Here is a 15,209-nt window from a genome sequence, read left to right as displayed (position 1 = left end):
CATATATTTTGATTTTAAAATTTCATTATAAATCTCGATTGCTTTAAATATGATTTTATAAAGTATTTTAGTATTTAGCATATAATATAATTATTTTAGGATTTTTCTATGTTTATTTAGTTTTCCTCTAACCGTATAAATTAATGTAAAAAATTATGATTTGTTTTTTATTTATTTGAGGTAAATATAAAATAATATTTATTTAAAAGATTTTGATCATTTAATAATGAATGTATAAGTATTATAGACAATGTACTTGAGTCTTAAACCTTTAAAAATAATAATTATTCATCCAATCAGATCACTTAATTTGTGTTATTTTTAATATTTTGTGATACATATATACGCGCATAACTATCTAATTTTATTATTTAAATCTGTTGTTAGATTTATGTTATTATTAAATAAATTTTATTTTGGTTCCTTTAATTTTGTTTTTAGTGTATGAACCGAACCAACTAACCTCAATGGTTAAAGGAATCATTGTTATTTTTAGAGGTTATGGTTTCGAACATCAGTAGTTGCAGTAGGGTGATTGAGTCTTTATTGTCAAATGATTGAAAGTATTTAGAACAAATACTAGTTTGTAATCACGTTAGCTTAATAAAAATAATGATGTGTTTAGTAATAAACATGCCATTTTTTCTAAAAGTTAGAAACTTGCTATTTAATTAAAATATTATAAAAAACACACACCACTCTATCCCTAAATTGAGGCATAAATCTAATGTGTCATGGTATAATATCATTTTCATGTGTCTAAAATTTGTGTATCCTATTAATTTTGTCCTAATTCAAAATAATTCAATAAATATAATTCTTTATGTATTAAAATTCCCTTAATTTAGTCTTTTTTCACGATACTCTCAAATCAAACAAATTCATAGAATCAAAATAATAGCTTGATAATTGCATTTTGTGATAAAAAAATAATAATTTAATGTTAAATTGCTACTATACCAAAAGAAAAGAAATAAAATAATAATATAACATTCTTTAGAAAATAACAAAGACTAGAATTACAAAAATCATTAAATGTGAAAGGATAAATGTATTGATTTTTTTACTAAGAATCTACATAAATTTTAAGAACTAAAACTATTATTATATCATGTCAAATCACTATTTCGTTTAATATTTAACGATGATGTAACCTATTTTTAATTATATTTATATTGGCATGTTTGTAACTTTTAGGGGGATAATGAAATTATTTTCAAATCAATAATTAAGTGATCTTGAATGTACTTTACCCTTTATTATTTTATTAGTCTTATATTAAAAAAACAATTAAGTTATAGGTGAAAATTTTGTTGCCAATATAAAAAAGTTAAAATATAACATCATACATGATAAATAAACCAAATCATATCACCTTTTAAAAATATATAATAATTAACATGTAAATCAGATTTCAGGTATGATTCTTGTGAGTTTGTTTTGCAGTTGGATTGGAATAAAAGCTCCATGGAAACCGTCCGGCACTATGTACGGTAGTGTAATTTTAGCAACCGGTTCGCCGGACAAGTTCTTGGTGTCAATTACATATGCCTGTATAATCAATCAAACATATAAATTAAATCTTATTATGAGTTATCAAAATTAGGGACTTAAATTGCAGTTATTATCATATTTTTTATTATGTTGTGTTTATTGCAATTTCATATATGATGAGTATTATTGTGGTCATTACAAGTATAGCGGTAACTCAATAACAGTTTGGAATAATACTAAAATTATTCTATAATGGTCTCTTTTCCGATAATGAATCAATATTTAAATCTCTTATCAAAACAAAAAGCACTTTGTTTGACTTACTTGAAATATATCAGTATCTTCATGGTGAACAAATGTGATAATCCAGCCATCATCTTCTTCAACATCGCCTTCTTTGGGGACAAAGGCTGCTCCACTACAATACGTGTTCTTCTCAAACATGTGATATTCTACTTTGATTGACCCTTCTACTTGATTCCCACCCTATAGTTATATATTAAGTTGGGGTTAAGATTCAAGATAAAAAAAATGAAGGAGAAACCTATATCAGTTACCAAAGAAATCCCAGTGTTTTGCTCTCCAAAGTAGAGCTTGGCAAGGCCCCCAAATCTCCCCATGCCTGAAATAATAATATGAAAAGAAAGACCATGAGATATGAAGAACAATAATTCTTATAAACGTAGAGATCACGAAGTGTACAAATATATGATATCCTAAAATTTGATGTGTATCGAAACATGAAGCATTCTAAATCTTTCAATATCTTTACAAAACTCATGTCTACACCATCAATTCAAAAGTTGTAGAGATTATTGGTATCTGATCTATTGATTGACTAATCTAAATCAGGTTTTGCAAAGGATTATTATGTCTCATCCTACTAGACTAACTGATTGTTGGTAATTACCGAATAATCTTTAAGCACTAGGATTACAATAAAATCGAATGTAATACCTATGGCAAAGCTCGAGTCACAGTGACACACTTGGGTGTAGCCATATTTGTTTTTCAAACCTGTGAAAGCTCCATTTATCATAGGCAGTTCCATGGGGAAATGATTGGAGCCTGTCAGATATCTCTCCTTCACTTCTCCGGTTTGCAGATTCACTCTCTATTCATATGCACGAGGAAACAATAACTGCTCTTCGGAAATGGCTTCTTCAATATCTTTACCAGGTCCAGGCTTAAATTTTGTGGGAAACCACTCAAATTTCTTTGAACCCGGTTCAGGTCCTGATATGAATGATGCTTGAGCTATACACCCCCATACTACAACCTGTATATATTGTTCTGTCAAATTTTAAATGCATGCAAAATGCGTAGCAGATGAACTATAGTTTATACAATTTAAGAGATTAAGTTATTTCTCCCTATAGTAAAGTAAATTTTGGAGAGTTATATATACTTTGTGAGTTGTTAGAATGAGTAGTTGTCATTTGATAATTTTATTCATCTATTATTATTATTATAAAAATTGACGGTTCTCTTTATTTTGATGGTTTTTTCTTTGAAACTTTTACTACAACCTGTATATGTTCTGTCAAATTTTAATGCATGCAAAATGCGTAGCAGATGAACTATAGTTTATACAATTTAAGAGATTAAGTATTTCTCCCTATAGTAAAGTAAATTTTGGAGAGTTATATATACTTTGTGAGTTGTTAGAATGAGTAGTTGTCATTTGATAATTTTATTCATCTATTATTATTATTATAAAAATGATGGTTCTCTTTATTTTGATGGTTTTTCTTTGAAATTTTTCTTCGAGAGAGAGCACAAGTGTATTTCATTTCTCATTTCGAGTGTATAAAGCTCGAAAGGTTCTGTTAACTTTAGAATAATATAATTCATTTTTGAGATTATACCAATCAAGTGAAATTGTTTGTAAGTCATGACTTCTATCCTAACACAGTAAATTGTTATATTTTATCTTATTTAATTATTATCTGACGTTTACGTTGGTAGGAATACTATTTTTTCTAACAAGTTACCTCATCACCATCCTCAAAGCAATTGATAATGTGAAAACTGCAATTTGGTTTCACTTTAAACCATTGGATTGAATCTGAATCTCCATAGCGAGGCATTATACCAATTCTTGCATATCCTTGGCTCTCGTATTTTATTAACCTTCCAAAATCAACATTTGCTGTTAAGCAAATAAAATAATATTGGGTAAATACGTATTAGTACTTAAACTATCAGTTTTAGTCAATTTTAGTACATAAACTTTTTTTTTCAAAACCATACCTAACGTTTAGTTTTCATTTCATTTAGTACCGCCTTTAAAAACTTAACACGTTTATTACCTAAACTATTAGTTATGGTCCGTTTTAGTACCTAAAGTCTCTATTTTTTCAAAACTTAACGTTAAATTTTGAACGGGTACTAAAATAAAACAAAACTAAATTTTTAACGGCAGTACTAAAATGATACAAAATTAAGTTTTAGGTATACTTTGAAATTTAAAATTTAGATACAAACATACCAGAATTGATAGTTTTGGTACTAAATGTGAAATTTACCCAATAATATTTGGATAAAAGTAAAGAAATGAACCCTATGAACTCACTGGCCTCCACAGACAAACCTGTTTATGTCTATAGTGAACAATCCATGACCACATTATACCTGCAAATTGAAACAAAACCCCATGGAAATAATATCAAACTTAAAACATATAAAAACGCCAAGTTTATTACCTCTTGGTAACTCCGATTTCATGACAAATTGGGCATCTATCGAGTTTAAGATCCAGTTGTGTAGTAATCTCTTCCCATCAGCTGAAAATTAAATTAGAATCAGTAGCTTCCAACCCCTTAAAGTAAGGGTGTTTTTTGAATGTTCACTATGTACCTGAAATTACTCCCACTTCCACAAAAGGTTAGTCCCTGTATTCCCATGGTGACCAGCTCTCCACTACCTGGAGCTCTCTGTCATGTATTCAAAATGAAGTTAGTTATCTATAATACTTTGATCATCAAAGATTGATGTAGACTCAGGGATGGATCAAAGGTCGACAGATAATATCCTCCCCTGAAAATTTAAACTGTGTAATTTTTATTTTCTAATTATATATTTTTATCTTTAACAAAATCTTATGTCCGTCTTTTATACTATTAGTGATGTACTTAGGATGAGCAATAAAAGGGCGGTTCCATTCTCCATTAACATCCCAATCACCTAAAGATTCAAGGGTAAAGATGTCAATCTCTTGAGGCAATCCATTTCTGCAATGGAGTACAACTTCCCCGAATGCTCAAAAACATTGGTATTGCTTGTGGTTTTGTATGGTTTGCCAAATCTCACCTGGGGAATATCAACAAAAACAAACAAAGTTTAGTATATCAAATTTTAAACTTATATTAAAATGAAATCAGTTGATGAGAATAAGATTATTGTGCCGGTCGTTGGTGGTTTACCCTTTTTATTTAGACAGGGAGACACAGTTGGTGTAAAATCGACCATTAGCCGATATTTTCTGTTAGAGATAAGAAGAGAAAAGAGACCTAAAAGAGAAGATTATTCTAAGTTAAAGATGAAAAGTTTGAAAGAGAGATGACATTCCTTTCAATCTTTTCGGGGTGACGATAGCCTCATAATGTTATTTTTTTTTTTGTCTTCAGACTCGTTATAAAAACTTAATAAATTTTAAGCTTAAACTCATTAATATTTTAAACTCAATTAATTTTAAACCTAAATAAAAAGTACTTAAATCAATTAAAAAAAATATAAATCCTAAAATTATTTGGAAAAAAAAAACTCTTCTCAAATATAAACTCAATTAATTTTATTTCGTTCGTTTATGTTCATTCGTTTATATTCATTTACGTTCGTTCATTTGTGTTTGTTTACCATTTAAACGAACGAACACGAACAAACTAAAATTCTTAGTGAACGACACGAATAAGAAATTTCGTTCATTTAGTTGTTTGTGTTCGTTCGTTTGTTGGTTCAAATTAAACGATCGACCATAAACATAACCTCATTTGTGTTCGTTCGGTTCGATTATAGGCTTAAACTATAGGGTGGCCGATATCCTGACATTTCGAGAAATATTAACGAATGGCTATTATTTCATGGACGTGACTCTCTGACTAAATTGAAAAGAGTGAACTATCAATGACCCACGACACAAATTTGTTCCCATCAATAAAACATTGAACTTAGTTTGTTTAGTTAATGAGTAAGCAAGCCCACACCAAATTGAGCAAGTAAGAAGAGAAAACAGCAAGAGAATCCCCTTGAACGGCAGGAAGAAAGGAGGGTTTGTTTCTAAGTTTTTCAAGCTTGAATGTATCATTCAACATATCTGTTATTGTCAATAATAGTCCACCTCCCATTAATGTCTTTGCTGAAGTACAAAGCATGAATCATTCCTTCTCCTTCAACCCATATTGGACTTGACATCCCAAATATAGATTGGTTGACTGTAGTCCTCCAAACATTGGATTTGATCCTGCAAATCCATAGACGGATATAAAATTTTATGTTAGGAGATGAACTTATAATAATATAGGAAATAAGTTTATAAAATTTCCCGATCAATTGAATTAAACTCGAACATATGAAATTAAAGAAAAAGCAACCATTTCTTATGTAGACTCCTTGAGGAAAATCAGTTGGAATATTGCCATGGACGGTGGTGACAATACAGCTTCTCTCAATTCATCAACTGGAGCTGTGTTCGTCTGTCCAACATTTGTAAATGTAGGTAAACCCAGAAACCTTGAGTGTATGTAACTGTATAGCTATATATATATATATATATACACCTGATTTGTGTCCAAAGGGCAGTCAATAAACTCGAAAGCAGAATCTACAAATGCATCAAGCAACTTACCGAAGTGTTCTTCACAGCAGCTTTCAAGACATTAACTCCATAAACAAGTTGTTGCACTTCTCTCATAAGTGGCTGTCAGTCAACAAATATCATATCGTATCATATTATATACAGGTTTAGGATCCAATTATATAGTGTAAAACTCTTTAAAAAAATAAGTTAAACTCAATCTTTTTTTTCCTCATCCAACGATCCCAAAAGGTGTAAAACTTATAGTTTTACACAAGGTATAAGTGGATATTAACTAATCAATTGAAAAAAAAAAAAACAATGAGTTGAACTCAACCTTTAATTTTTCCTTATCTAATGGTCATGAAATGGTATAAAACTTTTAGTTTCACACTAGCGTAAGTGAATCCTAACCCATATATATAAGGGTTTAAATGAACATAGCGTTCAATGAACTGTTCGTGAATCGTTCGTTTAATGTTCGTTTAATAAACGAACAACCACGAGCAAATGTGTGTTTGGTTCGTTTATTGTCACGAACAAGCTCGTTTATTTATGTTCATTAACAAACTCGTTTACCCGATTTTCCATTTCCTTTTTTTTGAACATTTTAAATATTGGTGAAGATAAGGATTAAATAGAACACATGGTAAATTTTGCATTTTAAACTATGAATTTTAAGGAGTTTAAACACCGGTGGCATAATTTTATCATTTTTCTTTAGCTTGCAAATGATATTAAAAATCGAATATATAAACGAACGATAAAAAAACACTAGAACAACCACTACAAGAAAATATACCTTTAATGACACAAACAATGACGCACGCTAATTTATGACTTGCAAAAACTGTGTCATAAAAAATGTCATGTTTCTTAAAATACGAACGATTTATGACTTACAATAATCTGCGTCATATTTAATAGTCATAATCCAAAAAATTTACAAAACACGAAGTACACTTTTTAAATGTGTGTCATCTCTAAAAGTCGTCTTTTAATTTCCCCCCATTATTTTCATCCTTTCCCGCTTTTTCCCCCTCGATAATTATCAGTTCACTCCGCACACTTCCCCTTTTTTCTTTTTCCCTTTTTCCCTTTGTCCAAAACGCCATCTTCTCCATCAAGATCGTTATGTTCTCTAAATCCTATTGCCTATATGCCATTTTTCTCCATTTCTTTTACATTTACACAGTTTCGTTTCAACCTTTCAATGTTCATGATTTAGAATCAGGATAGCGTAATCAATCTTGTTTCGACTTTTTGACTTCATGGGTATTTCTTCAAAAGTATAATTGAAACTTCAATTCTTGGGGGTTTTGTGATTAGATAATATGATGGGTTGCTCCTAATTCTTTCGCTTTTGTCTTGTTCGTAGGTATTGCCTTCGTGCCAAGCGGATTTTCAGTGAACTAAATGAGAAACCTTATGCTGTAGAGCATGATCTCCGAGGTATCTGTGGATATTATTCATCTGTTTCTGATTCGTTTATTGTATGTGTGTGTGTGAGTAGAAAAATAGTAATTTTAGATGAAGTGTTGACTTGTTGAGTTTTTGTTTTAGACGATGGAGGTAAAATCCAATATGTTCTTCTGGATTTGATAGGTCGAAGCACTGTTCCACAAGTGTTTGTGAATGGAAAGCATATTGGAGGCTCTGATGGTTAGCTACTTTGTCACCATAGTATTTGTTTTTCTAGATATTAGACACACACATATATATATATATATATATATATATATATATTGATTTCATTTTTCTTATTTCTTTCTGACTATTTAGATCTCAGAGCTGCGATCGATGATGGTACACTGAAAAGGCTTCTAGCTGTAAGTATATGAACTGTTAGATAGAAGGAAATACAATCATTCAATCTTATTCATTAACTATAAAACTGCTCGAGGATTAGAGAATCATATCTTGGTTGTGAGTTTTTTTAGTTCACAGCAAGATTTCGATGAGTGCTCTGTGATAATGGCATGCCCTTTGTGAGGTTATCTTATATTGCTTCATCGTTATGGAGGTCTCTAGTTTAGATCTTAAGTACATTTTAAATGTAGATGAGGGAGGGGCAATAACCTCATTTATCTTTCACATTAATCTATACTTCTGTTGGTGGATCCTTTTTCTCTAACAATCGGATTTTAGGAAGTCCATGTTCATAAGATGTGCTTCTTCTGAAATATGTCAACATGGGTTCCTATATAATTTTCAGATAAATGTCTTCAACTATGCTTCTGAATGATCTATTTTTGGTTCTTTCTTGTTGTTAGCATTGATGTGTATGACAAATCAGAAAAATGAAGATATTTGGTTAATATTATTTGAACTAACTGCTGCTAGTGATATGGAAAAAATACAGGAGACGAAATCCAGTTGTCTAAAGATGGAGCATGCAAGTGATTGGATGGGTGCTCAGCTGACCCGACAGATTTTGGTTCAGGATAACATTCCTGCAATAGATGATTCTCCCTTTACAGTATCATGCAACAAAAGACCATAACTGATCAAGCTTTATTAATTCATTACTTGTGATAGTTAGGTTTAGGTTACAACTAAAACAATGATGTTTTTTTTTCGGTTTCAATTTCCAGAACTTAGTGGTCTCTTTATGACCTGCAACTAGTTGTAGGAGTGCAAATTAAGTTTGTCTTCATTCTCTTTATGTCTTCTCAAGTGGTTTTATAGAGTGCTAAATGCTCCCTTTTTTTTTGGTATATCAGCTGGTGTTTCATTAGATGATAAAAATTGACCGCCCATTTTCCCAATTATACATCATGATATAGCTAATGAGATACCGGTTCATGCTCATTGGCTGCAATATCTTGCATTCGCAAGTTGGCTTAGTGTGTAAGTTTATTTTTTGGCTTCTTATTGGATTTTTCTGTACTACTCTTTATCCCTTACTTTTTAATGTAAATTGTTTTGCAAAAGAAATTTGTAAACTTGATTGAATTTAAGTTTTTGCATGGAATTTTATTGTTATATTAGGTGCAGTTTGATCAAGTGAGAAATTAAGTGCTAAAAAGCTAAGCATTGAACTGTACTTCATCTGTGGTGTTTTCTTTTATGTTAAATGCTTTAAATAAATACTGTGAACACTAAGTTGAGGTTCCTCCCATTAATTTAGTTCATTTTTTTTATTGGAGCCTAACTTCTAGTGCTTAGTTGACGTTAAGGATAGAAGAAAGAAATAAGGATAACAACTATATGGATAGAAGTGAAAAACATTGAAGGGGTATTACACTTTGATGTAAAATCTATTGAATTATAATTCAAAGATTGAATAGTTTCTTGCACATTTGTGATGCTGATAGCATTAAAATATCTATCCCATATATTATCTTTAGCTTTAATTTACTAAGAATAATCATATGTTTTATAATGTGTTATCTGATTATCTATGTTATTATTAGATCCTGATATTTGGTATTTATAATTGTCAGTGTTATATAGCATTATAGTAAAAAATCCAAGAAGTTGGACGAGGGGAAAACAATTCATGCTACACATACTAGTCTAACCGGGTATGCATCTTCATTCTTATGATTTTGTTGTTTAACCCTTTGGACTCAAGTTTTGATATGAGAAACAAAGCCATTTCTGACTTATACCTTGTTCATTCAGGATGCATTGAAGGACATATTAATTGTATTTTCCAAATTAAATCCAGGTACAAGATATGTTCAAGGGATGAATGAAATCTTGGCACCTCTATTTTATGTATTCAGAAATGATCCCGGTGAAGAAATGGCAGTAAATATCACATTGTCTTTCCTATCTAGTATTTATTATTTGTTTTAATGTTTTTCTTCACGCAAAACTTCTTGGTGCAACCAAAAAAGTGTTTTCTGCTTCTGGAACCTTCCACTTTTTTCAGCTTTGAGATTTACATTTTGTTTATCATTTGGTGTTCTTGTCAAACCTGTCTTTGCCCATTTCTATCTACAACACTACTGCCACCAACTCCCACTTTGTTCTTTTTCTTTATTTTCTTCTTTTGCTTTCTTTTGATCGATCGGTCGGCGAAGACTGAGTCTCACGTGATAAGATCTCGTTATGTAGTAAGGTGATCAAACGGTGTTGAGTTTGAGACCTGGTGGTGGTCGAGGGAGCAGACTTTTTGGTGGCCCTTCATCATCATCTCTTGTTTCTTCATTAGCATTCGGTTCGTTTTCTTTTGATCTTCCTGCCTTTCGTCCCCATGGCGGTGCTGTTCCCTTATTTTCTCTTAAGGTTCAATCATTTTATCCATTATCTATTAAACTCACATCTCTATTTTGTTTGGATATAGACATTTTGATTTATTCTCGGGGTCGTTGTTTAGATTTATGCTTTTAAATTAAGATTTTTTTTTGAAAAATAAATCATTAGTGCAGTAGTTGTTAGGTATTGCTCTTTTAAAGATTGAACCCTTGTCATGCAGTTTTGATTGTTATTGTTGATTATACTATCTCTGAAATAAACTTTGCATTTGTTTTTACACCTAAAAGGCTATACATTTATGTTTTTGTGCTCGGAAATAACAACCTGGTATTTGATCAATTGTCTTTCATATGGTCAAATCAAAGCACAGAGTAAGGTATTATATTAGAACTTCAAAAAAGGAAGAGTGATTTAGTTTTAATAGCAACCCTGTATTAGCCGTATAAATAATATATTGTTAGATATTACATTATATCTTTAAGGAGGAAAAATGTAATCAACTTTGTCCTAATTCTTTGGTACACTTGGTACGTTTACTTGATTTAAATATGGACAAATAAAATATTAAAGATCTACAATAAAGAAATAAGCATCTTACATAGTTTATACAAGTGAGGTGTTCCATTGATAAAAAAAGATTTAAGGATCTTAACCGATTCTACTATACACTGGTTATTGTTCCCCTATTTTTGATTATTGTGACTTGCGAGCTAAAAACTCTTTTGGTTTAATCAATTGCCACATGTCTTTTTAAGTCTAAGTAAAGAAGTTAACAGTACATTATTAAGTAAACACTCTTATGGAGTTTCTAAACTCTACTTCTTGTGTGTACGATAATAACTTACAGTTACATATTTGTCACTCAATTGCTTTTTGATCTTCCTAGTTGATGAAGAATAATTTTTTTAAAGTGTATAGGATTTTAACCAAGTCTTATTGAGGATTTCAGAGTGCAAAAGGTTGGGTCTTGTGGTAACATCTTTATGATACAAAACCATCAGATTTCAAATGTGGTTTCCTATTCTTTGTTTGTTACTTAAGATATGTTTAGCTTATGTTTTTTAATGTTAGATAAGTTTAGTTTTTTTATTAATATGTTAGGAATATACCTTGTACTTTGCATTTACTGTTGCATGGTTTATTCTTTAGATCATTAATTAAATGTCAACATGCTGCATATTGAAATACATACGGGTTGTAGAATTTGAAGTTTTCGATTTCCATACTGTTGTAGGCTGGGGACTCAAGATTTGAGGATCGTGATCGTGTGCGGTATACTAGGGACCAGATTCTACGACTTAAGGAGATAATCATACAAAACTTTTGCTTAGTAGTATCTTTCTTCTCTTTATGTTATCTTTTTGTTGCAATGATTTTGCATAAAACTACCTCGAATGGACCATTCCAAGTGAATGTGCTTCAATGAATTTGACTTTTATGTAAATTTTTAGAACTCCTAACATAAGTTTATTCTCTTAAAATATCAACCTGAAAGTTTTTGTGCAACTCTCTTCTAGTAAATCGCTTGTCAAGAGAAATTCTGAAGTACCTGGGAAAATTTACCAGTCTCACATATCTTTATGTTCTGAACCTTTGTTAATTATAGTTATTCAGTTAGATTTTTCAGGGTGCGATAACGATTGACTTCCTAAAAATATTTGCATTGCAAAATCAAAACAGCAAACTCTGTTAGTCTATTTTTATTAGATGTTGTAGGTGCTAGAAAATTATAGACTTTTCTTATTCCTTTATTCACTCGGTAGGAAATTTAATAAGGATGTTTGATGCTTTTATTTATCATGAATCTTGAAGCAAACCAATTTCCGGGCCATGTAACACTTGAACTTGGGGATTTAGTGAACTTGGAACTTTGTAAGGAAAAACTCAGTACCTTTTTCTTCTTCTTTGTTTAATATTTTACAATTCTCTTAATTTCTTGTTAAATTGGCATTGATCAAATGATTTGTTTTAATTCTCATTGTAATTTCAGGATGCTCTCCTCCAATCAGTTAACTCGGAATTTGCCGGTGACGTTTAGTTTACTAAGAAATCTAACTGACTTGTAAGTTTCTTTAAATTTTCCTCTAGTATAAACCACGTATATAGACACGTTCATAGGATCAACACTGATTTGTTTGCAAATGTTGTATTTATCTTTTGTACAGGAGGATTAGTGATATAAATGGGCCAAGTCAGGATTTTCCTGTGCTCAGAAACATGAAACACCTACTGACATTGTATGTTTTGTGCTCAAATTATCAAATATTTTGAAGTTTCCATCTATATATGATTCATTTTGACAAAACATAATCCCGTTATATTTGTATAGGGTTTTGAGGAATCTTATGTGACAAACTTTATTATGTCGTGATATTTTGTATCGACATATGATTACAAAATTTTTGATAACTTAATGTGAATATATTGTATGCAAATGGATTTCTTATATATAATATGATATATATATTTAGTATTATGAGGCATTAAATGTGATTTAGTTTGATTATTTGTCAATCTACAATATAATATATATATATATATATATATATATATATATAATTTACGACATATAATCACGACACACGAATGTGTGTCATATTTTCTAATGACGTGTGCTTCAATGACACGCAATATAAGTCATAAATGCGTGTCATAAATTTATGACACACAAATGTGTGTCGTCTTCATTTATGACGGGGGCTTCAATGACGCGCAATGAGCGTCATAAATGCTCGTCATAAATACGTGTCATAAATGCGTGTCATAAATGCGCGTCATAAATTTATGTCGCACAATTGCGTGTCATCTGAGATTCATGTCGGTGGCTTCAATGACAGGCATTTGTGTGTCATCCGCACCCATAGATGACGCGCAATGCGCGTCATTAAAGGGGTTTTTTCTAGTAGTGAACTCTAAATGAATACTAATTGAACACTAAATAAACGCTAAACAAACATGTTCATGAACGCGTTCGTGAACATATAAACGGACACGTTCACGAACATTAAACGAACACTAAACGAATATGTTCATGAACACGTTTGTGAACATTAAATGAACATGTTCGTGAACAATAAATAAACGAATATGAACACCTTCAAAAATAAATAAACGAACATGAACACAATATTGAAAATTTAAGCGAACACGAACCGAACACGAACACGAACACCTTCAAAAATAAATAAAAGAACATGAACATAACCTTGTTCGTTCAAGCTCGGTTCATTTACACCCCTACATATATTATTAGGATCTACTTACATCTAGTGTAAAAATTTTAGTTTTACATCTTTTCAAGATTATTAGATGAGTGAAAATAAATGGATAAGATAATCATTTTATTTGTTTATTTTCAGTCATTCAACAATCCTAAAAGGTTATTAATAAAAAAAGTTACACAATGTAATTGGATCATGTCTCGTATGGGTGTGTATATATAGGGGTGAAAACTTCGACTCGACTCGACTCAACTAGAAAAATCAATTTTTTTTACTCGACTCAATTCGAAAAAACTTGACTTGAAATGACTTTGAGTTGTAATTTCATAAACTTCTCTCGACTCGAAAAATTTAAAGATCAAAACGAGTTGTAAAATACAATTCGAATAACTCAAAATTCTTAGTAATTAGTTGATTAATTTTCAAGTTTGAGTCGAGTCCCTCAATTCTGTATAATAAATGTCTATCACATTTGAAAGAAATATATATGTATTTAATTTTTTTATCAAAAATCACACATGAATGGATTGTTATATATATGTATTGTATATGATCATAAAAAACATTTAAATTGAAATAAAATAATATCATAATATTATAAATATATATAATTAAATTTAAATAGAGACTCAAAAATTCAACTCGACTCGAAAAAATTTCAAGTCAAATCCAAATTGTAAAATAGGACTTGTCAACTCGAATAACTCGAAATTTCTTTACACGACTCGATCAAATGCTCACCCTATGTATATATTGATGAGTAAGAAAGAGAGCGGCTAACCTTGGAAGAAGAGGAAGCACTATCTCTAGTCTTGAGGAGATCATTGTTGTGTGAGAGTGAAACTGGGGGCTTTCTATAGGAGCAATGACCTTGGAAAGGAACGTAATAGTAACATGCCATATTTATTTCCTTCTCTTGGAAACACCTTTAAATATATCTCAAATCGTTTTTATATGTTTATTCACGAGATTCATCAAAGTATATAGATATTGTACATGTACTTGTTACTGTTGAGACGGCTCGAAAGCATTAATTTGTCAAACAAAACAAAACAAACTAATAATAGAAGTGGTTGCAACTTGGAATGCTAACGGGCTAAATTTGATGTTAGTCAAATTTCAATTCCAAGCTTCTCTCTCTTCTTTTATAAAAGAAAAACATATAGACAAATATGTACGTAAGAATTACATTAGGGGACGAACTTCTAAAATTTTAAGAATGAATGACCTTTAAAATTTCAGAGTACGAAATATATCTTCAATAGAAAATATATAAGAAAAATTTAAAATATATGATAATTTTATTTTGGTCCCCTTCATAAAATATATAAGAAAATTTTAAAATATATAGATTTCCGCACGTTATTAAATCAATAGCTTGTTGGCATTCTAAATGAAGTTATAAAGTAGTTTTGCTACGATCTTCTTAAAGAAAATTTTAAGATCAAAGTTTAAACAAATAATCAGATAAAATCTTAAATACACATACATTC

General features: G+C 30.5%; 1 protein-coding gene and 1 pseudogene across 1 annotated transcript; one reads left to right on the top strand and one right to left on the bottom strand.

Annotated features, from left to right (window-relative positions):
- Nucleotides 1-1,407: 1,407 nt before the first annotated feature.
- LOC120174386 lies at nucleotides 1,408-14,617 on the bottom strand (annotated as a pseudogene).
- LOC120174368 (glutaredoxin-C3-like) lies at nucleotides 6,800-8,792 on the top strand. The gene is made up of 6 exons (XM_039181248.1): nucleotides 6,800-6,810; nucleotides 7,345-7,442; nucleotides 7,664-7,741; nucleotides 7,853-7,951; nucleotides 8,072-8,122; nucleotides 8,563-8,792. The coding sequence occupies exons 1-6, from the start codon at nucleotides 6,800-6,802 to the stop codon at nucleotides 8,790-8,792; spliced, it is 567 nt and encodes a 188-aa protein (XP_039037179.1).
- Nucleotides 14,618-15,209: the final 592 nt, after the last annotated feature.

The sequence above is a fragment of the Hibiscus syriacus genome, unplaced genomic scaffold (genome assembly GCF_006381635.1).
Source record: "Hibiscus syriacus cultivar Baekdansim isolate YM2019G1 unplaced genomic scaffold, ASM638163v2 tig00112072_pilon, whole genome shotgun sequence".
Lineage (NCBI taxonomy): Eukaryota > Viridiplantae > Streptophyta > Magnoliopsida > Malvales > Malvaceae > Hibiscus > Hibiscus syriacus.
Note: the sequence above shows the minus strand (reverse complement) of the source record. Positions and strands in the feature narration are given on the sequence as shown.

Excerpts from the sequence above, each read along its gene's own strand:
- LOC120174368 (XM_039181248.1), top strand. Across the intron at positions 7,742-7,852 it reads TGTAGAGCATGATCTCCGAG|ACGATGGAGGTAAAATCCAA; the intron begins GTATCTGTGGAT and ends TTTTTGTTTTAG. Across the intron at positions 7,952-8,071 it reads GCATATTGGAGGCTCTGATG|ATCTCAGAGCTGCGATCGAT; the intron begins GTTAGCTACTTT and ends CTGACTATTTAG.